General features: G+C 51.5%; 1 protein-coding gene across 9 annotated transcripts; it reads left to right on the plus strand.

Moving 5' to 3' along the window:
• Positions 1-141: 141 nt before the first annotated feature.
• FPGS (folylpolyglutamate synthase) lies at positions 142-24,366 on the plus strand. 9 transcript variants are annotated; one of them, XM_027556349.1, is made up of 16 exons: positions 399-521; positions 2,601-2,802; positions 14,992-15,120; positions 15,211-15,264; positions 15,349-15,413; positions 18,137-18,251; positions 18,400-18,480; positions 18,610-18,671; positions 18,746-18,848; positions 19,163-19,240; positions 19,448-19,595; positions 19,710-19,799; positions 20,818-20,968; positions 21,372-21,447; positions 22,667-22,733; positions 23,482-24,366. In XM_027556349.1, exons 2-16 carry the CDS (start codon positions 2,686-2,688, stop codon positions 23,889-23,891), a joined length of 1,746 nt encoding a protein of 581 aa, XP_027412150.1. In that variant the 5' UTR covers positions 399-521; positions 2,601-2,685; the 3' UTR covers positions 23,892-24,366. The 9 variants fall into 9 exon arrangements, with proteins under 9 accessions (XP_027412154.1, XP_027412150.1, XP_027412149.1 ...); XM_027556353.1 differs by lacking the exons at positions 399-521; positions 2,601-2,802 and adding an exon at positions 142-215; XM_027556348.1 differs by lacking the exon at positions 2,601-2,802 and having other exon boundaries at positions 403-521.
• The last annotated feature ends 456 nt before the right edge of the window (positions 24,367-24,822 follow it).

The raw sequence follows: 24,822 nt of genomic DNA on the forward strand, positions 1-24,822 counted from the left end.
AAACCAGTCCCACTGGGCACGAAGCCCAGCCTCAAGGCCCGGAAGTCTCCGCATGCCCCCTCCCTAGTACTCCCTTCTGCCTGCTCACCTTTAACCTCCACCGGGTTGTTATTTAACTCACAGGAAGATTCTGACTTAGTCCTGCGCTCAGAAATCCAGCAGGGAGGCTGAGAGATCCCTGGGCTGATCCCAGGATGAAAGCAGAAGCCTATCAGGTGAGACCATCTCCCAGGCCCCTGCCCACACCCCCAGGCACACTCCCCCAAGGCCAGGGTGGGAAAAGGCCAGGTCTTGGGAATCCCTCCAGCTCCCCCTCCCCTCTGTGGCCCAGCCCAGGGCAGGCTTGGCAGAGGTACCCACTCTGTGCCCCACCCAGTGGGGGAGCGGGAAGCCCAGGGATGAGACGTGCCAGGTCCCTGGCTACTTGCTGGCCAGTGGCTGAGACGCTCTGGTGGGAAGCAGCCATGGAGGAGCCAGGCCTATCGGGGTGTCCTCTCTCGGCTAAAACTGCCTCCTTCCAGGTAGGAGAACACTGACCTTGGACAGGCAGCCTTCTCTATGGCTACCTTTTGTGCAATGAGTGTAGATAGACCTCAGGGATCCAAGCCATTAGCAATGGTCATAACCTCATACTTTGCAGAGACCCAAGAAAAAAGCCTTGTCATCCTACACCTTGTTCTAAAGGCCTGGGTGGTCCAGGGCCCCCCAACCCCATGGGCCTCACAGCTTCCTTTTCACCAACTGGAGGCTCCACAGAACCCCCCACCCAGTGTGGGGATGGGAAGCTCTGAAGGAGGACTGGGCAGGAGGTGTGGGAGGCAGCCGAGGCAGCCTTGAGGGTCCTCCTGTGTGCCAGGCCCTGTTACAGACCGGGTTTCGTCTGACTTAACTCTCTAGACTGATCTATGAGAAAGAGCAGTCAGCTCTATTTTAATAATGATAATAACAGTGGCACTATTGATCAAAGAGCTTTCTACCTGCTGGGCCCTGTGCTCGCTGTTGTCTGTGTTTGATGATCTGAGACCATTATTGTCTGCATTTTAAAGATCTGGAAGGTGCGAGTAGGAGCTTGTAAGGACTTGGCTTGTTGAAGGTCTCTGCTGTTGCTGCTAAGTCACTTCAGTCGTGTCTGACTCTGTGCGACCCCAGAGACGGCAGCCCACCAGGCTCCCCTGTCCCTGGGATTCTCCAGGCAAGAACACTGGAGTGGGTTGCCATTTCCTTCTCCAATGCATGAAAGTGAAAAGTGAAAGTGAAGTTTCTCAGTTGTGTGCTCACCTCCAGACCTCTGAGGCCAGCAGCACTGCGACCCCAACTTTACAGATGAGGAAACAGGGCTTCAGGGGCAAGGAGACTGCCAGTTCAGAAGCGGCAGAATCATCCTTGGAGGGGACCAGCTAGAGCTGGGGGTGGGAACCCCAGGCTGGACTATGTGAGTCTGTAGACACTAGACAAGTTGCTTAGCCTCTTTGAGCCTCAGTTTCCTCCTCTGTAGAACAGGCACCACAAGATTGCCTGTCTCCCTCTTGGGATGGCTGTGCGAGGCCCTGTGAGGATCTCACGGCTGTTGTGGCTCATCCAGCGTTGACTGGGGCTGCACACCGGGCTGGCCGCTTCCCCCAACCCCTGACAGAGAGGACCTTCCGCCCAGCAACAGAGGAGCAGCGCCAGAAGCCAGGGGATGGGAGTTATGGCTTCTTCAAGGTCAGCCAGGCCCCCTGGCTCTTGAGGCCAGGACCCTAGAGAGGTGAGGCGACCTGACACACAGTGTGGTCCCCTCACCAGGGGCGGCCTCCTGGGCTGGGGAGTATTGGCATTTCACACAGCTTCTCATCTTCCTCTGAACTGAGAGCCGGCTCAAGGCCAGAGCCCAGTTAGTTGACCAGATGACCAGGCACTCCAAGGGCACAGGGCAGCTGTGGGCAGGGTCCAGGGATGTCTGGAGTGCACTGTGGTTATTGTGCAGTCACCAGGTCGTGCCCAACTTTTTGTCACCCCCACGAACTGCAGAACGCCAGGCTTCCCTGTCCTTCACTGTCTCCCAGAGTTTGCTCAAACTCATGTCCATTGGGAGGCCTGGTATTACAGACCCCTGTGAATGACTACGCCACTTCCCCTGTTAGGCCTCTGTTGTCTTCCCGAGAAATGGGTCCCAGAACAGGCCTTCCCTCACAGGGTGGGTGTGAGGATCAAAGGAGACAGATATGTATAAAAGTCCTTGCACAGTGCTGATGTCTAGGAAGAACTTGTATTGTTATTTAAGAAAACCCATGTTACAAAAAAAAAAAAAACACGAGCCAGGGTTTCCCTAGCTTGATCAGAGGGGCTAAATTTGGAATCAAAAGGGGCTGGAACTGAGCTGAATCCTTGAACCAACTTGCTAGTTGGTGACCTTCCCAGGTGATTCCTTGCCTCCTATCCTCTGTTTCCTCACCTGTAAAATGGGCTCAGTACAGCACCAGGCAAGGAGGAGGCTCTGTAAATCTTACCTCCAGGGAGAAGGTACCAAGGACAATCATGGTTGCAGAGTGTCATAAACTGAGAAAACATGTTCCACACTTTTTTTTTTTCCTTTCTGAAAATTGGCAATCTGCTCTCAGGTTTGAGCAAAGAAAGGATCGGCCAGCTCAGAGACCACTCAGGCCCTTCGGGAGGTGGCAGAACTGAAGCCAGCCTTTCAGTGGCATGTCCCACCTCAAGGCTCCACGCCACACACCTGGTGCCCTTCGAAAGGCCTTCTTGGCTATGAGTGGAGACCCCAGAAACTTCCCAGGAGCGTCTGGGAGCCACACCTGCTTCCAGGTCAGTTCTGGCCCCTTGCTGGGCCTCAGTACCCCCAGCTGCTGACCAGGAATGTTGATCAAGAAGAGCTCTGAGGGATTTCCTTGGCAGTCCAGTGGTTAAGACTTCACCTTCCAATGCAGGGGTGAGGGTTCGATCCCTAGTAGGGGAACTAAGATCCCATGTGCCTCTCGGCCAAAAAAACCCAAAATATAAAACAGAAGCAATATTGTAACAAATTCAATAAAGACTTTAAAAATGGCCACATCAAAAAATCTTAAAAACAAAAAAAACAGTAGAACTCTGAGGTGCTGGTCAACTAACATGGAAGGAATCATTCATTCTTTTTCCCACTTAGGCATGTTACCAGGGGAAAAATTATAAAATACATACAAGCAAAAGGACGGTAACAGTCACCTCTAAATAAAAATTTTTAAAAAGAAAAAAATATATATATATATACTTATAAAAAGTCACTTCTAGCCTTACCTCTCAGAGCTAATCATAGTTACCTTTTAGGAGAAAAATGCCCAGGCTAGTTTCTAAATTGTAATTATTTGAACAAAAATGGGATCCCAGTGTCCATACTGAGTCATCAAAAGGTTTGTTCCCTTAACAAGCTTCTTACATCAAAATTTATAATGCTCTGTTAGAAAACATTTATTTTGAAATGCTGATACAGTCACATGGCTTAGAATCTAAAAGGTACAAAAGGGTAGATGGCAAGAATGTGGCAAGGGGACATTTGATCAGAGATCTGAAATGATCATGAGTTAGTCACGTGAACTTTAGGGGGAAGATCATTCCGGACGGAGGGAATCCCAGTGCAAAAGCCCTGAGGCTCTGTCGTGCGCTCACTCTGTATGACCTTGGGCTGGCTGAGCAATCCCTCTGCCTCAGTTTCCCATCTTCGTAAGGAGGATAATCACAGTACTCCTCAAGCCGCTGTGAGGATTAAATGAATACCTTTCATGCTAAGTAACCTCAGATATGCAGATGACACCACCCTTATGGCAGAAAGTGAAGAGGAACTAAAAAGCCTCTTGATGAAGGTGAAAGAGGAGAGTGAAAAAGTTGGCTTAAAGCTCAACACTCAGAAAACAAAGATCATGGCATCTGGTCCCATCACTTTATGGGAAATAGATGGGGAAACAGTGGAAACAGTGTCAGACTTTATTTTTGGGGTTCCAAAATCACTGCAGATGGTGATTGCAGCCATGAAATTAAAAGACGCTTACTTCTTGGAAAGAAAGTTATGACCAACCTAGATAGCATATTCAAAAGCAGAGACATTACTTTGCCAACAAAGGTTCATCTAGTCAAGGCTATGGTTTTTCCAGTGGTCATGTATGGATGTGAGTGTTGGACTGTGAAGAAAGCTGAACGCTGAAGAATTGATGCTTTTGAAGTGTGGTATTGGAGAAGATTCTTGAGAGTCCCTTGGACTGCAAGGAGATCCAACCAGTCCATTCTGAAGGAGATCAGCCCTGGGATTTCTTTGGAGGGAATGATGCTAAAGCTGAAACTCCAGTACTTTGGCCACCTCATTCGAAGAGTTGACTTATTGGAAAAGACTCTGATGCTGGGAGGGATTGGGGGCAGGAGGAGAAGGGGACAACAGATGATGAGATGGCTGGATGGCATCACTGACTCGATGGACGTGAGTCTGAGTGAACTCTGGGAGTTGGTGATGGACAAGGAGGCCTGGCGTGCTGTGATTCATGGGGTTGCAAAGAGTCGGACACGACTGAGCGACTGAACTGAACTGAACTGAACTTCATGCTAAGTGCTCAGTAGATGTGGACTTTCACAAAGGTGGGCGTGAGCTTGGTGTGTTTGAGAATCAGGAGACCAGCAGGGCTGCGGGCAATGGTAAGATCAAAAGTTTGGACACCATCCTAAGTGCAGTGAGAATCCATGGGGAGATTTGAAGCAGGAGAGAGGAGATCTGTGTTTTTTTTTTTTTTTTAATGATTTAAACGGGGATTTCCTTGGTGGTCCAGTGGTTAAGAGTCCACACTTCCAATGCAGGGAGTGCGGGTTTGATCCTTGGTTGAGGAACTAAGATTCTCCATGTCACGTGGCATGGCCAAAAAAAGACAAAAAAAAAGGGGAAACAATTGTGGTTGTGGGGGTCAAGAGGAACAACAGCAAGGAGGTGATAGGTTAGACCAGCAGTGATGGCCTGGGCCTGGAGGGATGGCAGTGAGGCCTAGCTTTATTTATTTATTTACCTTTATGATTATATTTATTTATGGTTGTGCTTTTCTCCAGTTGCAGTGAAAACAGGGGCTACTCACTAGTTGCGGTGCGTGGGCTTCTCATTGCGGCAGAGTCTCTTGTTGCAGAGCATGGGCTCTAGGGCACGGGGGCTTCCGTGGTTGTGACACGTGGGCTCAGTAGTTGAGGCTCCCAGGCTCTAGGGCACGGGTTCAGTAGTTGCTCCACGGCATGTGGGATCTTCCTGGGTTAGGGATCAAGCCGTGTCTCCAGCATTGGCAGGTGGATTCTTTACCCCTGAGTCACCAGGGAAGCCCGAGGCCTAGCTTAAGACTTGAGCCCCCTGGGTGGAGCTGTTCCCCAAACTGAAAAGCCCTGGGGAGCAGCTGAGATGCCTGCAGACGCTGAGCGGTCACCAGGCACTCATGTCGGTAGCCAGCGAAGAGGGACATTTGAAAGTCAAACATGGTCACATGTTTGACATGTGACCGGGGACAGCAGGGACCACCTCGGGGAGAGGGGTGTGAGTCCCTGGCCGCAACGGGAGGAGGTCGGAGGGGAGAACGCAGAGCCAGCAGGGCTCACCCAGCCAGGAAGGAGGAGGATGGGGAGGGGAGGTGTCCAGGAAGCTGAGAACAAAGGGTTTCAGGAAGAAGGGCGTCATCAGGTCATCAACTGTGTCACCTGCCACCCGAGATGGAGGGTGATAAACAGCACGTGGGCCCCTGAGCACAGCTCCAGTTGTTTGTTTCCTCGGGGTCAACCTTAGAAGCAGGAGAACCGCAGGGTCGGAGGGAGGCCCATTTTTAAGGTCCGCTGCCCTCCTAATACACTAAATCCATTCACACCTCTGGAGCCAGAGTCAGGGTGAGGATAAGGAGAGGCTGCTCCACTGAGGATATGGAATTCTGTTTAAGGCAAGTTTCTTCTCACCCAGCGACAGAAAAGAATTTCCATGTAGGTCCCTGGATATAAGCTGACATTCAGAGGTGAGGGGAGCCCTTATGTATCAGAGGGTCTGAATCTGGATGTGGCCATTGGAAATGTACCCTCCCTTCTGAATGCTAGTCTTCTGCATAAACCTGCCAAAGAGCTTGAACCTCGTCTGGTCTTCACAGAACCCTGGGTGGGGGTGGGGAATGGCCAGCGGAACCCCTCTAGTCCTGGCTCTCTGGAGTGCCTTTGGAGACTCTTGGCATCATCAAGACCCAGCCTCCCCTGGAAATTATGAGATGGGACAGAACTCATTTCAGCCTTGTCCTATTAAGAAGACTGCAAGTCAAGACAGAATCAGAAAGAGGAAGCAAATTGCCCAAGGTCACACAGAGCATCGACAGCAGAGATTAACCAGACCAGTGGTGGCAAGTTGGGGCAGGTTTTAAAGCCAGGAAATCTGGCTTTGCGTCTTAGCTCTGCCACACACTGTCTCACTCTGAATGAGGTGCTTACCCTCTGTGAGCCTCCATTTTGCAACCTGTCAAATGGGGATAATCTTTCATTCATATATTTTTTGTGAGGATTAAAAAGAGATTGCAATGCCAATTCCAGGGATAAATGCTAAAGGAACCCACCCAAAAGAGCAAAGAGGAAAAGTTTAGGGGAAAGGTGTTTCAGGCAGAGGTAAAAGTTGTGAGCATGAGCTTGGCCAAGACCAAGTCTTGAAGTCTTTGCCAGCTGTCACGATGAGGCAGGAGAGAGAGCAGTAACTCAGGCAGATCTGCGTCTAGATAGCCCAGCATGGTGCCTTTGCTGACCTGCTGTGTGGCCCCAAGCTGTCTCTCTTCCTCTCTGGTCCCCAACCTCCCGTCCCTACAGGCTTTAAACAGAAATCACAAATCTTTGTTCTTTTCAAGTTTCATTCTTCACTCTTCTCTTGCTCCCTGGGCAGGGTGCTCCAAGAGCAGAGCCTTGTCATCTGTCCCCACAAGCCAGTGTCCCCATCACCGAACCCAGGTCTGGCAGAGACAATTTCTCACCAAATGAACACATGAATGGATGGATGGATCACACCCTTTCCCTTTGGGAGGGTGGAGGGTTGAAGCAGGACCCCTGGCCCCTCACTACCCTCCGTGCATGCCTGCAGACCTGCCTCCCATGGGTGGACACTGGCCTGCTTGCCAGTTTCCCTGAGTCCTTGTTTTCTCTGTTCTCCACACAGTGGATTTGTTTCTCTTGTTCTTTATGAAGAATGAGACCAAAAGGCCAACAGTGGTTCTCCGGGTGCACTATGAAAGTGCTTTTGATTTTCTCCTTTATACTTTAGCTTCTTTCTTGTACAAATATCTGTGCTTTTCAAATAAAAAGCAATGATGAGACTTTCCTGGTGGTCCAGCGGCTAAGACTCCATGCTCCCAGTGCAGGGGGCCCTGGTTTGATCCTGGTCAGGGAGCTAGATCCCACATGCCACAACTAAGACTTTTGTTGTTTTTCAGTCGCTCAGTTGCGTCAGACTCTGTGACCTCACGGACTGCAGCATGCCAGCCTTCCCTGTCCTTCACTCTCTCCCGGAGTTTGCTCAGATTCGTGTCCATTGAGTCGATGATGCCAGCCAACCATCTCATCCTCTGTCATGCCCTTTCCTTCTGCCCTCAATCTTTCCCAGCATTAGGATCTTTTCCAATGAGACAGCTGTTCGCATCAGATGGCCAAAGTATTGAAGCTGCATGACCTGGTGCAGCTTCACCTAAGACCTAGTGTAGCCAAATAAAATTTTTTTTTAAAAAGCCATAATGCAAAGGAGATGAGGGGAATGCTAAAGAAATACAAATGACCTTTTTTAAAAAATTAATTATTTTTATTTTGGCTATGCTGGGTCTTTGTTGCTAAGCAGGCTTTTCTCTAGTTGTGCAGAGCAGGGCCTACCCCCTAGTTGCAGGGCACAGGCTTCTCATTGCGGTGGCTTCTTTTGTTGCTGAGCACAGGCTCCAGGCATGGGCACTTCAGTGGTTGTGGCTCCCGGGCCCTAGAGCACAGGCTCAATGGTTGTGGACCATGGGCTTAGTTGCTCTGCTGCATGTGAGATCATCCTGGACCAGGGACCGAACCCATGTCTCCTGCATTGGCAGGTGGATTCTTTACCACTGAGCCACGAGGGAAGCCCTTGACTTTTACAGATAAAAAATGCTCACCCTCCTTCATAATAAAATAAATGCAAAAGATAGCTACCCTGAGAATACATGTTTACCCCTGTGGGATTGGCAAGATCAGAGTTGGCTAATGGTGTATGCTGCTGAGGAAATAGATGGCTCATGCCCCTCAGGGCCATGGGGGTGGAAACCGGCCTTGTCCCTATGGAGGACAACGTGGCAGTCTGTATGAAAGTGTCGAATGCACATCACCTTTGATCCAGCCATTGCACTTCCTGGGATTTATCCATCAGATGTGCTCACACATGGAAGGAACAATGTTACCCGCCGTAGCATTGCTTGTGATGGCCAAATATTGAAAACCTAAACATCCATCAGTAAGAGACTGGCCACATACACGACAGTACTTCCACACCAAGGAGTACTATGCAGCTTTAAAAAACCAAATTAGCCAATACAGCCTCTCTTATGTGGCAACACAGTCCAGAATAAGGTCTAGGATATAAAGTTATATGGGAATATAGTGTATATAGTCTGCTGCTATCTTTGAGTATAAAGAAGTGTGTGTGTTAGTCGCTCAGTCATGTCCGACTCTTGGTGACGCCATGGACTGTAGCCCACTAGGCTTCTCTGTCCATGGAATTCTCCAGGCAAGAATACTTGAGTATAAATAAGAAATCAATATATATTTGTATTTCCTTGTAATTGCATAAAATGTCTCTAGAAAAATCACAAGAAGCATAACTTTGCTTTTGGGTGGAGGAATTAGGTTGCTAGGACCTGGGGCGGGAGGGAAGCTTTTCCCAGCGTACCTTTTCATACCTCTCACTATTTAAATGATATGATGTATTATCCATCTAAAAAAAAAAAGTGAGAATTTAAAGACAAAATAAAAAGTAAGAAGCAGTTTGAATACAACAAAGAAGATAAATCGATTGTATTCCTTCCCCTCTTAAATTTCCAGGTGTCATTGGCTATAAAAATTGTCCTTGGAGGGAATTCCCTGATGGTGCAGTGGTTAGGACATGGTGCTTTGACAGCTGGGATCCCGCAGCAGTCATGGGATCAGCCAAAACAAACAAAAAAAAACCGATCCTTAGAGAACATGGAGAAAAGGCCACTGGGTGACTTTGCCAAGGCTTCTTGTTTTTGTTGTTCAGTCGCTAAGTCACGACCGACTCCTTGTGATCCCATGGACTGTAGCATGCCAGGCTCCTCTGTCCTCCACTATCTCCCGGAGTTTGCTCAAATTCAGGTCCATTGAGTCGGTAATGCTCTTTAATCATCTCATCCTCTGCCATCCCCATCGCCTCCTGCCCTCAGTCTTTCCCAGAAGCAAGATCTTTTCCAATGAGTCAACTCTTCACAAAGTGACCAAAGTCCTGAAGTTTTAGCAGTTTACTGAAATAGAAGCCTGGAAAGAAGCTCAATTTCACTGTAGCCAGGGAAATACACGATAAGAATGACAGGGTACTCCACACCCCGCCATCTGGGGGACATTCTGGAATAGGGGTGCTCTCTCCACACACACAACTGATGGGCTGCAACGTTTCCAGTGTTGGGGGGAAGGAATGCAAATACGCTTGGACCCAAATGTTCCTCATCCCATGCAATCTCACCCTCAGAAATTTAAGCCCCTGGTGTAGATGCTACCCACTGCGGCAGAGCACTGCAGGCAAGGAGGGAATGCATTATGGTATAGCCACTGCTTCTGAGCTAGCAGTGCCCCCACCTCCAGTGGGGGGGCGGGCCAGGAGGAAGGTATAGAGGCTAGGAATAAGGACTCTGGGGCCAGAGCTCAAATTTTGATGTTTTGACTTGGGCATGTGCCTTTATTTCTCTGGGCCTCAGTTTCCTCACTTGTGAAACAGGGCATAATACTGGTACCTATTTCACAGGATTTTGGTGATTAAATGAGTAATTATGTAGAATGGATTTAAAGCAGTGCTTGGCCCAGAAAGGTTCTACTTAACTGTTTGCTAAGTAATGGTCTTAAAGGGATCCCTCCTTATTTTTTAGGTTTTTTTTTTTTTGAGGGGGTTGGTTTTATTTTCTTTTTTGACCCTGAAGCATGCAGGAGCTTAGTTCCCTGACCAGGGATTGAACCCATGCCCCCTGCAATGAAAGCACAGAGTCTTAACCACTAGACCACCAGGGAAGTCTATGGATCCCTATAGGCTTATTGTTGAGTATGACTGTTAAGATGCAGAAAGTATTGTCATTTGCATCAGCAAGGTTCTATAGGGAGTTCTCTGGTAGTCTAGTGGTTAGGATTTGGGGCTTTCACTGTGGCCTGGGTTCAATCCCTGGTGGGGGGACTGAGATCCCGCAAGCTGGGCTGCATGGCCCAGAAAAACCAAAATAAAAAAGCCCAAGGCCCTAGCGAGTTGTGTCTGTGATTTCACGAGCAGACACACACCAGGGGACACACACTTGGTTGTCAATGTTCTTGTCGTTCAGTCACTAAGTCGCGCCCAACTCTTTGGGACTCCATGGACAGTAGCATGCCAGGCACCTCTGTCCTCCACTGTCTCCCAGAGTTTGTTCAAATTCACGTCCACTGAGTCAGTGATGCTATCTAACTACCTCATTCTCTGCCGCCCCCTTCTCCTTTTGCTTTCCGTCTTTCCCAGCATCAGGTTTTTTCCAATGAGTTGGCTCTTCACATCAAGTGGCCAAAGTGTTGGAGCTTTAGGTTCAGCATCAGTCCTTCCCATGGATATTCAGGATTGATTTATTTTGGGATTGACTGGTTTGATCTCCTTGGCTGTCAATAAGAATTACCAAAGGTGGGGGGAGAAAGAGGGTTAAGCAAAAGAAAAAAAAACATTTAATGCCATTTTATGATCAATTTTATGCAGTTATTAAGTTATAATGTATAAAGAAAGTTTCAATGATTTTTAAAAAAGAAGAAAACTAAGCAAGACAACAACCTGTCCATCTCCCATGGGGCAGGGGTGGGGCACCCACCAGTGATATGAAGAGCAGAAGTCTAGCCAATGACAGAATCTTCCCAACACATGTGTTTATTTCAAAATCAAACAATCTCTGCTAAATATTTAGACCCAGTGTCTGCAGGAAAGAGGGAGAGACTACCATCAGTTGTTAAGGGACTGCCTTTTATCTGAGGAAACTTCTCTAGAAGCTTCTTGCAGCAACTCCCCACCACTACCCAAACACACACACCTTTCCAAGTCTCAACTGTAGAAAGGGAATCTCCATACTACTTTTTCCCCATGCTACCAGTTGGAACCAAGAAGGTCATATACAGGGACTTCCCTGGTGGTCTGTGGTTAAAACTCTGTACTACCCATGCAGGGGGCCCAGGTTCAACCCTTGGTCAGGGATCTAATGGGGGTGCCAAAAATTAAAGTAAAAAAAGATTAAGAAAAGTAAAAATATTTTTAAATCAAGAGCAAAAGTATTAATTTAAAAAATTAAGTCATAGAAAAAGTTCTGAAAACTCCAGGACAAACCTGGATCCTCCACCCACAGGTAGGGCAGATTACTGCCCTCTCTGAGGGCAGCTCTCTCTAAACAGCACATCTTCCAAGGTGCAAATCTAATCTTGTCATCCTTTCTTAGAACCATTTTATTGTAATCCAAATCTAAATGCAACCCAATTTCTTATAAGGCCACAAGATCCTGCTGGCTCTGGCATCCTGTCACCCTGGGGCTCACTAACTGTGCTCAGTCTCCACAGTTCATGAGGTCAGGATGTTGCCTCTTCCAGGAAGCCTTCCCAGGCTGCCCAGGAATGGTTAGGGGACCCAGTAGCTGTAGGTGCCTGGTTTTTGGTCTGTTATCCTGCAGTCGAGCTGTCAGATTCATGAGGGCAGAGGCCACATCCCTGCAGTTTGTCTCTGTGTTGGGTCGGGATGTTTTGGGAGCTGCGATTCAGTGACCTCCCTGAGGTGTCCACAAGTTCTCTCATTGTATCCTGGCCCGTTGAGTCCTAAAATGTTGATGTTCACTCTTGCCATCTCCTGTTTGACCACTTCCCATTTGCCTTGATTCATGGACCTAATATTCCAAGCAACAGTTAGAACTGGACATGGAACAACAGACTGGCTCCAAATAGGAAAAGGAGTACGTCAAGGCCGTATATTGTCACCCTGCTTATTTAACTTATATGCAGGGTACATCATGAGAAACGCTGGGCTGGAGGAAGCACAAGCTGGAATCAAGATTGCCGGGAGAAATATCAATAACCTCAGATATGCAGATGACACCACCCTTATGGCAGAAAGTGAAGAAGAACTAAAGAGCCTCTTGATGAAAGTGAAAGAGGAGAGTGAAAAAGTTGGCTTAAAGCTCAACATTCAGAAAACTAAGATCATGGCATCCGGTTCCATCACTTCATTGCAAATAGATGGGAAACAGCGGAAACAATGGCTGACTTTATTTTTGGGGGCTCCAAAATCACTGCAGATGGTGATTGCAGCCATGAAATTAAAAGACGCTTACTCCTTGGAAGGAAAGTTATGACCAACCTAGACAGCATATTAAAAAGCAGAGACATTACTTTGCCAACAAAGGTCCGTCTAGTCAAGGCTATGGTTTTTCCAGTGGTCATGTATGGACGTGAGAGTTGGGCTATAAAGCAAGCTGAGCGTCGAAGAATTGATGCTTTTGAGCTGTGGTGTTGGAGAAGACTCTTGAGAGTTCCTTGGACTGCAGGGAGATCCAACCAGTCCATCCTAAAGGAAATCAGTCCTGAATATTCACTGGAAGGACTGATGCTGAAGCTGAAACTCCAATACTTTGGTCACCGTGAAGAACTGACTCATTGGAAAAGACCCTGATGCTAGGAAAGATTGAAGGCAGGAGGAGAAGGGGATGACAGAGGATGAGATGGTTGGATGGCATCACCGACTCAATGGACATGAGTTTGAGTAAACTCCGGGAGTTGGTGATGGACCAGGGGCGCCTGGCGTGTTGCAGTCCATGGGGTCGCAAAGAGTCGGACACGACTGAGCAACTGAACTGAACTGAACTGGTCCCGGCTCGCAGCTGGTTCTGGCCTGGAGCAGGGCTGCTGACTGGGACTGGCTATTTGGGGGAGGTGGGGGGAGTGCGGCCAGATCCTGGAGAAGACGACGAAAAGAGTGCGTATTTTTCTAGGGAGGAGGACTCCTGCGGGACCGTGCCCCTCATAAACATGAACGAACTCTCCGGCCCGCGCCGGGGCCTGCCCCTCACAAAGATGGCGTCTCACAGATTCTTATTGGTCGCAGTGGCGATGGGCAGCTCTGATTGGCGAAGAGAGGAGGCGGGTCGGGGGCGGGCCCAGGAGCTTAGTTTTTTTCGGTCCGGGCCTAGCGTGCAGCTGCCTGGCCCTCTACTATGTCTCGGGCACGCTGCCACGCTCTCTTCCTGGCAGCGGTTTCTCCGCGTGGTGCAACAACCAGGGTCGCAGTGCGGCGAGGGTTGAGCGCGTGGCCTGTGCTGCAGGAGCCAGACATGGAGTATCAGGTATCTTTGCCCCCCGGCGGGAGGTCACGCAATGACTCGTGAGCCAGCCTGAGGTCACTTAGCATCTGGTCTGCGCCAAGCTGAGTGGGTGGCCAGGAGCCTGGGACCGAGAGACTCGCAGGGGTCGAGGGGCGGGGCGGGCGGGGACCTTCTGGAGTCTGGAGGTGGGGACAGGCACCAGGAAGTTGGGCCCCGCTCTACCGGATTTGGAAATTCTGAGGCTGAAGTGAACCGCGGTTGGAAGAGAGGAAGGGGACGCCTGGTGGTAGGACCAGCGGCTCAGCTGAGATTCTGGAGTTATTACAGTGTCTCCGGACTCCGAAGCAGCAGTTGGGGGTGGGGGAGAGTAGAGGGATTCGGGAGTTCAGACTTGGGAGATCCAGGAGTCTAGATGTGGGTTGGAGTCTCCAGGATTCAGGAAGAAGGAGATCCAAGTGCTTAGAATTGGGGGACAGGCAGAACTCAGGAGCAGGGGCGGTGGTTAGACAAAAAACTTCCTCCTGGTTCTGTGCCAAAGGCCGGTTGCCAGAGAGCAGCACAGGATGGTGGCCAGGCAGGTGGCACAAGTTTGACGAGTAGGGCCTGCAACCAGGGCCTGCCATTGAGGCCCTGAAGGATTATAAATATCACTCCCACTTCCACCACCCAGTGTGAGCTGTCCTGAGGCTATGCCTACTTGCCTTCTTGTCTGGGCAACCCTGGCACACCCTTCCTCCCGCTGAGACTCCTCTTTACCAACTGGTTGCCTCAAGCAACTCTTCTCTGGGTCAGAATGTGGGATCCCAATCCTCAGGGTTAGGCATGGAAGCCTCCAGGAATTCCTAGTTCTAATTCCGTCAGTTCTAAGATCCTAGCCTTCTGTGGTTCTGGCCCTGCTTTAGGAGGAGCCTGATATAGTGGTGAACTATGGAGGGAATTGGGCTTCCCCAGTAGCTCAGTGGTAAAGGATCTACCTGCCAGTGCAGGAGATGCAGGGGATATGGGTTCAATCCCTGGCTCAGGAAGATCCCCTGGGGAAGGAAACGACAACACACTCCAGTATTCTTGCCTGGGAAGTCCCATGGACAGAGGAACCTGGTGGGCTACGGTCCATGAGGTTGCAAACAGCTGGACATGACTGAGCATGCACACACGCATGCACGCATGGAGAGAATTAGAGCAAAGGCCTGAGAGTGAAGCCTAGTCCCGTTAGTCATTTTACCTCTTTTTGCCTGGCACTCCCTAGGTGAAGCTGAACTGCCCCAGGCTCCCATTTCTGCCAGAGCTAGAAAGATGCCACTTCTTTCTCAGTGGTGCCTAACCTCTGGGCTGGGGCACCAGGGCTGGCCTGGCAGTCCTGGTACCTGGGCCTAGCCACCGGCATGCTGTGTGCCTCTGTCCCTGTGGGCCCCTAATGCGCCTTAACTTGCTACCTGGGGCTCACTGCCAGGATGCCGTGCGTACACTCAACACCCTGCAGACCAATGCTAACTACTTGGAGATGGTGAAGCGTAAGCGGGGTGACCCCCAGACACAGCTGGAAGCCATGAAGCTGTACTTGGTACGGAGTGGGCTGCAGGTAAGGTGGAAGGGCCTGTAACCACCTCCACCCCCCACTTCTGTCTGTGCATCCTGTGCCTGAGGCAGGGACCTTGTCTGTCTGTCCCAGGTGGAGGACTTGGACCAGCTGAACATTATCCACATCACTGGAACCAAGGGGAAGGTGAATCACTGGACCCAGGGGTAGGGCGTCCACAGGCTGGGTTGGGGGGTTGGGACCTGCCCAGACAAGACCTTTTCTTTACAGGGCTCCACGTGTGCCTTCACTGAACGTATCCTCCGAAGCTATGGCCTGAAGACGGGGTTCTTTAGGTACTGAGGTACAGAGGGATGTGGTGTCCCCTAGCTGTCTGGGGGGCTCTGGATCCAACCTGAACCTCAGGGCCAGGGTCACCCACAGGAACTCAGCTGCATGTCTTTCTGACCAGTGTTTATTCATTCAACATACATTCAGTTAGCATTTAGCGTATTAGCCCAAGTTTATGGCAATCTCTAATTTTCATAATGCAAAGAACTTGGGGAGGGGAGCAGCAACTTGAATGGATAAAAGAAATATACAGCTGGAAAAGTCAGATATCTTTTTATTTCTTTTTTGGCCACATCGTGCGGTATGAGGGATCTTAGTTCCCTAACCAGGGATCAAACCCGTGCCCCCTGCAGTGGAAGTGTGGAGACTTAACCACTGGACTGCCAGGGAAGTCCCTCAGACGTCTTTTTTTTCAGTTCAGTTCAGTTGCTCAGTCGTGTCTGACTCTTTGTGACCCCATGAACTGCAGCACGTCAGGCCTCCCTGTCCATCACCAATTCCCGGAGCCTACCCAAACTCATGTCCATTGAGTCGGTGATGCCATCCAACCATCTTATTATCCTCTGTCATCCCCTTCTCCTCCTGCCTTCAATCTTTCCCAGCATCAGGGTCTTTTCAAACGAGCCAGTTCTTTGCATCAGGTGGCCAATAAGTCTGAATTTGGCAATAAGGAGTTCATGGTCTGAGCCACAGTCAGCTCCTGGTCTTGTTTTTGCTGACTGTATAGAGCTTCTCCATCTTTGGCTGCAAAGAATATAATCAATTTGATTTCAGCATTGGCCATCTGGTGACGTCCATGTATACAGTCTTCTCTTGTATTGTTGGAAGAGGGTATTTGTTATGACCAGTGCATTCTCTTGGCAAAACTCTATTAGTCTTTGCCCTGCTTCATTCCGTATTCCAAGGCCAAATTTGCCTGTTACTCCAGGTGTTTCTTGACTTCCTACTTTTGCATTCCAGTCCCCTATAATGAAAGGGACATCTTTTTTGGGTGTTAGTTCTAAAAGGTCTTGTAGGTCTTCATAGAACCGTTCAACTTCAGCTTCTTCAGCGTTACTGGTTGGGGCATAGACTTGGATTACTGTGATACTGAATAACCGGTTTGCCTTGGAAACGAACAGAGATCACTCTGTCATTTTTGAGATTGCATCCGAGTACTGCATTTTGGACTCTTTTGTTAACTATGATGGCTACTCCATTTCTTCTAAGGGATTCCTTTTTTTTTTTTTAAGATTTATGTAGTATTTATTGGTTGTGGTGGGTCTTCATCACTGTTGTGCGGGCTTTCTCTAGTTGCGGCAAGCAGGGGCTACACCTCGTTGTGGTATGGGGGCTTCTCATCGCCGTTGCTTTTCTTGTGGAGCACAGGCTTTAGGGCACGTGGGCTTCAGTAGTGGCCGCGCTCAGGCTCAATAGTTCTGGTGCATGGGCTTGGTTGCTCTGCAGCATGTGGGATCTTCCCAGACCAGGGATCGAACCAGTGTCTCTTGCATTGCAAGGCAGATTCTTAACCACTGGACCGTCAGGAAAGCCCCCTCAGATATCTTTTTATTAACTTAAATTCCTTACACAGTTTTTAAATCACATAGAAATATTTATCAGTTAGGGTATCTTTGCCATAAGGAGCAGAAAGCCTGGCTAGTAAGGGCTTAGACAGTAAGCATAGGGTATGATGCCCCTGTCGAGGTCTCCCTAGTGGGCAGCAGAAGGGAACCCTGTCACTGTGCCAGCCTCAGCCGCTGCTTTGCCCACTGGGCAGCGCCCCGTCTTGGCCACATTCAAGCATCTAAAATCACACCAGAGGATTGGAGTGAGCCGGTGGGGATAGATAGGGGTCCCTCTCCCTGAAGCTGTATGTGCCTTTCTTAAACCCATCTCTGGCAAAGCAGTGGAATTAACATGCCAGCGAATCACTCAGGTTTCAGTCCCTAGGCTTGGGGCGTTCAAGATGTGTGCCTCCTTCTATTTTACCAGTTCTATCAAGTGACCTCTGTAAACAGCTGAAACCAGCTGACTGAAGTCCTTTCAGATCAGTGTGTTTTCCCTTCACAGTTCTTTATTCAAAATAGAGAAATGGAGAGGATTCATAATATGAAAGGGTCTTTGAGGATTCGAATAGAAGCCCCAAATCTCATCTAAAATAATTTGAGGAGTTAAAAACTCAGCCTTCAACTTGGGCCCATGTGGCCTCATGGGCCAGTCTGGGGCTGCAACTTGAACACAGCTGATGAGGCTTTGTCCTCAAGGACAGGAAGACAGACAGACATTATGGGGACAGATGTTGGCAGAGTAGCTGATTGGTGTGGGCTGCTGGAGGCAGTGCTATAGGAGCCCAGAGAGCATTCCTGACCAGCCTGGTGGGGAGGATCCTTTCTCTCTGCTGGAGGAGTGGTCTTAACTTGAGATCTGTGTAGTGGGCAGGTCCACAGGTAGGGTACGTGGGCAGGCGGGGGAGGAAGCAGGGCTGGAGGAGCTAAAAAATAGTCCAGAGGAGCTGGGGCACAGGGACCTTCCAAGGGATGCAGGAGAGGTGAGGTACAGAGGCCAGTGGAACCAGCCCCACTGGGGCCTAGAAGGCCGAGGTGAGGAGCGAGAAGGGTTTTCAGCAGGACAGTGACATAGCCTGATTTGTTTTTCCAAAAGACGGGTCTGACTATGGGGCGGGGGTGGGGGGCAGCCTGGGGGTCTTGGGAAGGGAGTTTCCTGATGACCCTGGTTCTTTCGACAGCTCTCCCCACCTGGTGCAGGTGCGTGAGCGGATCCGCATCAATGGGCAGCCCATAAGCTCCGAGCTCTTCACCAAGCACTTCTGGCGCCTCTACCACCGGCTGGAGGAGACCAAGGTGCCTGTGCCAGAGGGCTGGTGGGTGGGCAGGCTAGGGGACCTCAAGTGGGTGGGTAGACCCAGAGGGCGCTGCGCATCCCAGGACACCATCTCCCCCAGCACAGAGGCTGCAGTGGCCCCGAGCTCTGACATGATCCTGTCCACAGGACGACAGCAGCTGTGTCTCCATGCCCGGCTACTTCCGCTTCCTCACGCTCATGGCCTTCCACGTCTTCCTCCAAGAGAAGGTGTGTATGGCCCCCTCCCCAAAACCCTGTGTTCCAGACCTTGGGAAGGGGAATCTCAGCAGGTTAAGGGCTCCCATGCGGTGTCCGGGAGCCCCTGTGCCCCCTGCCATGCCCTGTGATCCTCTGCAGGTAGACCTGGCAGTGTTGGAAGTAGGCATTGGCGGGGCTTACGACTGCACCAACATCATCAGGTGAGGCCGATGGCTTGGGGAGAGGGATGGCGGCCAGGAGCCCAGGGGCATCCTGGCCCTTTTGTTTCCCGCAGGAAGCCTGTGGTGTGTGGGATCACCTCTCTTGGCATCGACCACACTGGCCTTCTGGGGGACACGATGGAGAAGATCGCATGGCAGAAAGGGGGCATTTTTAAGGTGACCTGGGGAGGGGAGGTACATGGATGGCCTGACCCTGGCCCTCAAGATTCAGGGAAGGGGAGGGGTGCTCATTTGTATCTTAACTCAGAATTAGGTCTTGGAATCAGTGGGGTCTGGGTTCTCATGGGAACTCTGTGTGGGACTGGAACAAGTTGAGCCCCATCTCTGGCCTCAGTCTCCCCATCGAGGGGCTCCCAAAGGTCCAGTGGGGGAAGGCTGAATGGGCTGCCCAGAACCAGGGATGTGGGGGCCAGAGATGGGCGGTGGAGCACCTTGGGCAGCCCCTGGCTCACTCTCCGTGTCCTCCACAGAGTGGCGTCCCTGCCTTCACCGTGCTCCAGCCTGACGAGCCGCTGGCGGTGCTAAGGGACAGGGCTCAGCAGATCTCAGTGAGTCTGATGGAGCTGCCGGGGGTGGAGGAGGACTGCCTGGGGAGGCACTTTATCCTCTGGGCCCTCGGTTTGCTCATCTGTGTTCGTCCAGCTGGGGTGCATCTCGGTTCTAGGAACAGGGTTTGGTGGGTTCTGGTAGATGGAAGGGCTGATGGCATCAGGGAGGGCTATCCCCTGAGCAGCTGCTGCCTATCTCCCCCGCAGTGTCCCCTCTACCTGTGCCCACCACTACAAGCCCTGGAGGAAGGGGGGCCACCACTGACCCTGGGCCTGGAGGGAGAGCACCAGCGGTCCAATGCTGCCCTGGCCTTGCAGGTGGCCCGCTGCTGGCTGCAGCAGAAAGGTTACCAGGGTAAGTGGACAGGTCAGTGGGTGGGCAGGGGACAGGTGGACCTGCCTCTGAGGGCCCTTAGAGGTGAGGACCGAGCCCACTGAAGCCCTCCCTCTCCCTTCCCTTCCCTGCCAGATGCTGGGGAGCTGAAGGCATCCAGGCCCAGCCTCCCGGGGCAGCTGCCCCTGGCACCTGTGTTCCAGCCCACGCCCCGCATGCAGCAGGGTGAGTTGGACCTTCCTGCCCAGCTGGGCCCCCTTCAGGTGTTTTCTTTTGGTCTCCTATTAGAGAGGTGGGGCCAAAGGTGCCTTAAGAGAAAGGACTCTGCTGAAGGCAGCAAACTTCCCACACTTTGAGTCCGTGAAGTCTCTCTGAACCTGTTTCCCCATCTGCCAAGTGAGACCATGATAGAATCCACTGAGAGGTGCTGTCACTAAAGGACTGAGTCCAGAGCCTGGCAGATATGGGATACAGTGCCCGGGTGGCCCGTGGTAGCTGCCAGAACTGTCATGCTTGTCATCATCAGGAGACCATGAGGGTCTTGAGGACGGTGATACTCTTCAGGTTTCTTGCTTCCCCTCAAAGCTTTCAGCACATAGTAGGACCTCGTGGCTGTTAAAGCCCTTCAGCAGATGGTTCCAGAGAGCCCACTGTGTGCCAGGCCCTGTGTCAGGGCCGTGAGACAGTCCTGGAGCCAGGGGGTTTACATCCCAGCCCCAGGACTCAGGGCTTCCCTGGGGGATCAAGGGTGCAGAATACGCCTGCAATGCAGGAGACGTGGCAGACACAGGTTTAATCCCTGGGTCGGGAAGCTCCCCTTGGAGAAGGAAACGGCAACCCACTCCAGGATTCTTGCCTGGGAAATCCCATGGACAGAGGAGCCTGGCGGGCTCCAGGCGGTTGCAAAGCGTCCGATGCAACTGAAGCAACTGAGCACACAAGCCCAGGACTCACTCGCTCAGTGACCTAATCTCTCTGAGTCAGGGTTCTCTGCCTGCATTTTGGGACTAATATATGACAGCAGCCCCCCTCTCAGGGCTGCCTGGAAGATTCCACCCGATAAGGCAGCCAAACAGTTAATCCCAGCGACTAGGGCCCAACCAGAGGCTTCTGGGCCGATCAGATTGACGAGTAACGAGGGCTCTGGGTACGGGCAAGCAGTTAGTTGAGGACCGGAGTGGGAGAATATGGGAGGGCTGGCTCGGGGCTGCGCCTGGAGGACTGCCTTGCTCCCCAACCCCAGGGCTTCGGCACACGGAATGGCCAGGTCGGACGCAGTTGCTGCGGCGCGGGCCTCTTACCTGGTACCTGGACGGCGCGCACACCACCAGCAGCATGCAAGCCTGTGTGCGCTGGTTCCGCCAGGCGCTGCACCGCTGCGAGAGGCCGGACAGGTGAGCAGTGGGCCGAGGCGGGGCCGGGACATGGGGTCCAGGGGAGGGGGCGGGACCTCGGGGAAGGATGGGGCAGGGCTTGGTCTGTGGAGAGGGGCGGGACCTTGAGGAGGGGTGGAGCGTGGGCGGGGGCGAGGCTGGGTCAGTGGGGAGGGGTGGGACCTCAGGGAACGGTGGGGCGGGGCTTGGTCAGCGGAGAGGGGCAGGACCTTGAGGAGGGGTGGAGCATGGGCGGGGCTGGACCTCGGGGACGGATGGGGCGGGACAAGAGGACAGGCTCGGACTGGGACAGCAGGGAAGGAGAGGCAGTTTCTGGAGGAAGGATGGGGCGGGGCCCGCGGAGAAGGGGTGGGAGGCGCCTCCTCTCTGACGTCCCCTGCCCTCTAACCCTTCCGTCTCCCAGCGGTTCCGAGGTGCGCGTCTTGCTCTTCAACTCCACTGGGGACCGGGATTCCGCGGCCCTGCTGAAGCTGCTGCAGGTGAGGAACTGGCTGGGGTATGGGCAGCAGGCAGGCCAGCTCGGGTGCTGGCTTTGACCCCCAGCAGCCGTGCCTTCATCCCTGAGCCTGTTTCCTCAGCTGGAGAATGGCACTGATTGCTCATTCCCCTCCTGAATTGTGTTATAAAAGCATTGGGCACAGGGAAGTCACTGCCCGCATTCTCTGTGGTCACACTCAAGACCAGGATTATAGGCAGGACCAGGTAAGTGGTGTGAGGTGCAGGCTCTGGATTCACTTGTCAGGTTCCCTTCCGCCACTGGCATGTGACCCTGGATAAGAGATGGCATTTCCCTGAGCTCAGTTTGCCTCACCATAAAACAGGGATGTTACTATGATACCTGCTTCTAAACTTTGGTTTACCCAAGAAGACACATAGAACATAGATGGCCCATAAGTATATGAGAGTGTACTCAACATGCCAGATCAGTACAATGCAAATCAAAACCACAAGGAGATATTATTATCTCACACCTGTTAGAATGGCAGTCATCAAAAAGACAAGAGAAAGTAAGCATTGGAGAGGATGGAGACAAAAGGGAACACCTATGAACTGTCAGTGGGATATCATTTCACAGCAGCTATGGATAATAATAGGATAATAATAGAAAGGTTTTTCAAAAAAGTTAAAAACTGGTATGTTATATGATCTGGCAATTCCACTTCTGGGGACTTATCCTAAGAAAATAAAAGCACTAACTTGAAAAGATTAAAAAAATAATAAAATTTGGTTTAAGGGGTCACTGGACTAATAAGTATAGAGGGAGAGGCCCCACTGTGCCCAGGGAAACTGAGTCTGCCCTGGCTGTCAAGGCTGAAAGGGTTCCTAGGGATCGTTTCCCATTTCATAGACCCAGATGCTAAATCTGTCCTTCATATCCACAACCTCGCTCCTTTGTGCTCAGTAGATGGGTCACCTTAAGTCAATGTGCACGCCCCCTCCAGTCTGTCTCCCTGTCTGTGCTGGGCCATGCTTCTCAGGCCACAGGCCATACGGGGTACACTGAGGTAGATCGGGAGGCAGGGGGCGGGGAAGTGCTGTGGGTGGGTTTATGCAGTAGCGCTCCAGTTCAGCTGGGCGGGGGGTGGCGTCTCTCGAGATGGGGACAATGGATGTGGACTCTGGGGGTGCTGTGTGGAAGTCAGGGTGGGGGGCCTCCTCTCAGGCCCTGACACTGAGCTTCTCCCTTTGGCCTTCTAGCCCTGCCAGTTTGACTATGCCATTTTCTGCCCTAACCTGGCAGAGATGGCATCAACAGACAATGCAGGTGAGTTGACAGGCATGGTCCCTGGGGTGGGCAGGCGGCAGAGGGCCCTGAGGTGGATTGCTGTGTGGGTGACAGTGGGGGTTTTTAAACTGGAGGTCTTGAGTAGGAACTAGATTTGTTTTATCATATAAATCAATACCCTTTGGTACGTTTTGAATGTTGCGTGTGACTGCAATACTAAAAAGGAATTATTGGGGAAACTAGTTTTCAAAATGCAGGTTACAACCCATTGATGGTTCTTGAAATCAGCTTAGTCTCAACTAGCATTTTAAATAAAATAGAATAGAGAGTGTCAGTGTGTCTTGCACAAAATTGAGGGTAGGTACTGTCTGATGACATTCTCTTCTAGACGTATACGCGTACACATGTGAGTCCTGGGTTACTATTATAAAATGTATTCTTTTTTACTGTGGGTTATGTAAAAAGTTTTTTTTTAAATAATCTAAAAAATACAGATCTCCAGGCCCCACATCAGATGGCATGGGGATAGTCTGGGAAGGCAGTGAGTTAGGACAGAAAGAGGTGCTCCGTGGGCAGAAGCCCCGGCATTGAAGCTAAACTGCCTGGGCCTGTTTCTCACCAGCTCTGCGACAAAGGGCAGTCACCGAACTTTCTGAGCCTCCGTCTCCTCAGAGCTAAGGACGGACGGTGCTTGGATAGAGCCTGGCATTGAGCAGGGGCTCACGGCATGCTTCCCCACCCCTCCCCTGGGCTGCCTCACTGATGTGTCTGTCCCTGGGCCCCGCAGACCAACAGAACTTCACAGTGACACTGGACCAGGTGCTGCTCCGCTGCCTCGCCCACCAACAGCACTGGAGTCGCCTGCATGAGGAGCAGGTCAGCCCGGACCCCTGGAGCACCCCCGGCCAGGAGCAGGATGGGCCCGCATCTCTGCTGCTGGCGCCTCACCCACCCCACACCCACAGTGCCAGCTCCCTCGTCTTCAGCTGCATCTCCCATGCCTTGCAGTGGATCACCCAAGGCCGGGACCCTCTCTTTCAGCCGCCCAGTCCCCCACGGGGCCTCCTCGCCCACCCTGTGGCAGACAGTGGGGCCATGGTACTCCAAGAGGCTGCCGCCATTCACGTGCTGGTCACAGGCAGCCTGCACCTGGTGGGCGGTGTCCTGAAGCTGCTGGAGCCCTCCCTGTCCCAGTAGCCCAGGCAGTGGGGTGGAGGGGATGGGCATTTGCCCTGCATCTCCCATGAACTCCTAAACTATTTGCCTTTTGTGCCTTCCTGATTCTGTCTAGACTGACCCAGGGTCTTGGGCTGTAGGCAGTGAAATAGAGAGCTGGAGGCAGGATGCTGAGCTCTATCTCTGAGCCTTGGATGCCCCTAGTCTCTTCTTCCTGGTTCTCCAGCTGTTGGAGCACACCTGACCATCCAGCCCATTTCTACTCCCACCCTGCCTGTTTCCTGTCTCAGGCCCAGCTTACTGTGTAAGCTGTCTGACCAAGCCTGGGGCCCTGCCGGCTGTTGGCTGCTGGTTGATAGATTTCCTCCTCCCAGTGGCCTTCTGGGAAAGGACACGGTCCCTGCCTGGGGTCCCCAGGGCGCAGAGGGTGGCTGAAATGATTTAAAGCTTTGAACTTTTTTTTTTTTCCTTAAAAAAAAAAATTGGCTGGGACTTCCCTGATAGTCCAGTGGTTTTAAGACTCTGCACTTCCAATGGAGAGGATGTGGGTTCGATCCCTGGCTAAGATCCCACATGCTGCATGGTGTGGCCAAAAAAATTTTCTAAAGCATTGGCTAAACATTTGATGGGCTCCCTGGGTGGCTCAGATGGTAAAGAATCTGCCTGCAATGCAGGAGACCTGGGTTCAATCCCTAGGTTGGGAAGATCTGGAGAAAGGAATGGTTCCCCACTCCAGTATTCTTGCCTGGAGAATCCCATGGACAGAGGAGCCTGGTAGACTATACTCCATGGGGTCGCTTGGAGTCAGACATGACCAAGCAACGAACACACAAACATTTGACTGACTCTTGACCTCTAGCTCCCTCAGCAGACAATAAGGGGATGAGGACTATGGCCGGTCCAAGAACTGCCCTGTGTAGGAGCCCAGGTTGTGTGGCCTGGACAAGTCCTT

Source organism: Bos indicus x Bos taurus, chromosome 11 (assembly GCF_003369695.1).
Source record: "Bos indicus x Bos taurus breed Angus x Brahman F1 hybrid chromosome 11, Bos_hybrid_MaternalHap_v2.0, whole genome shotgun sequence".
Taxonomy (NCBI): domain Eukaryota; kingdom Metazoa; phylum Chordata; class Mammalia; order Artiodactyla; family Bovidae; genus Bos; species Bos indicus x Bos taurus.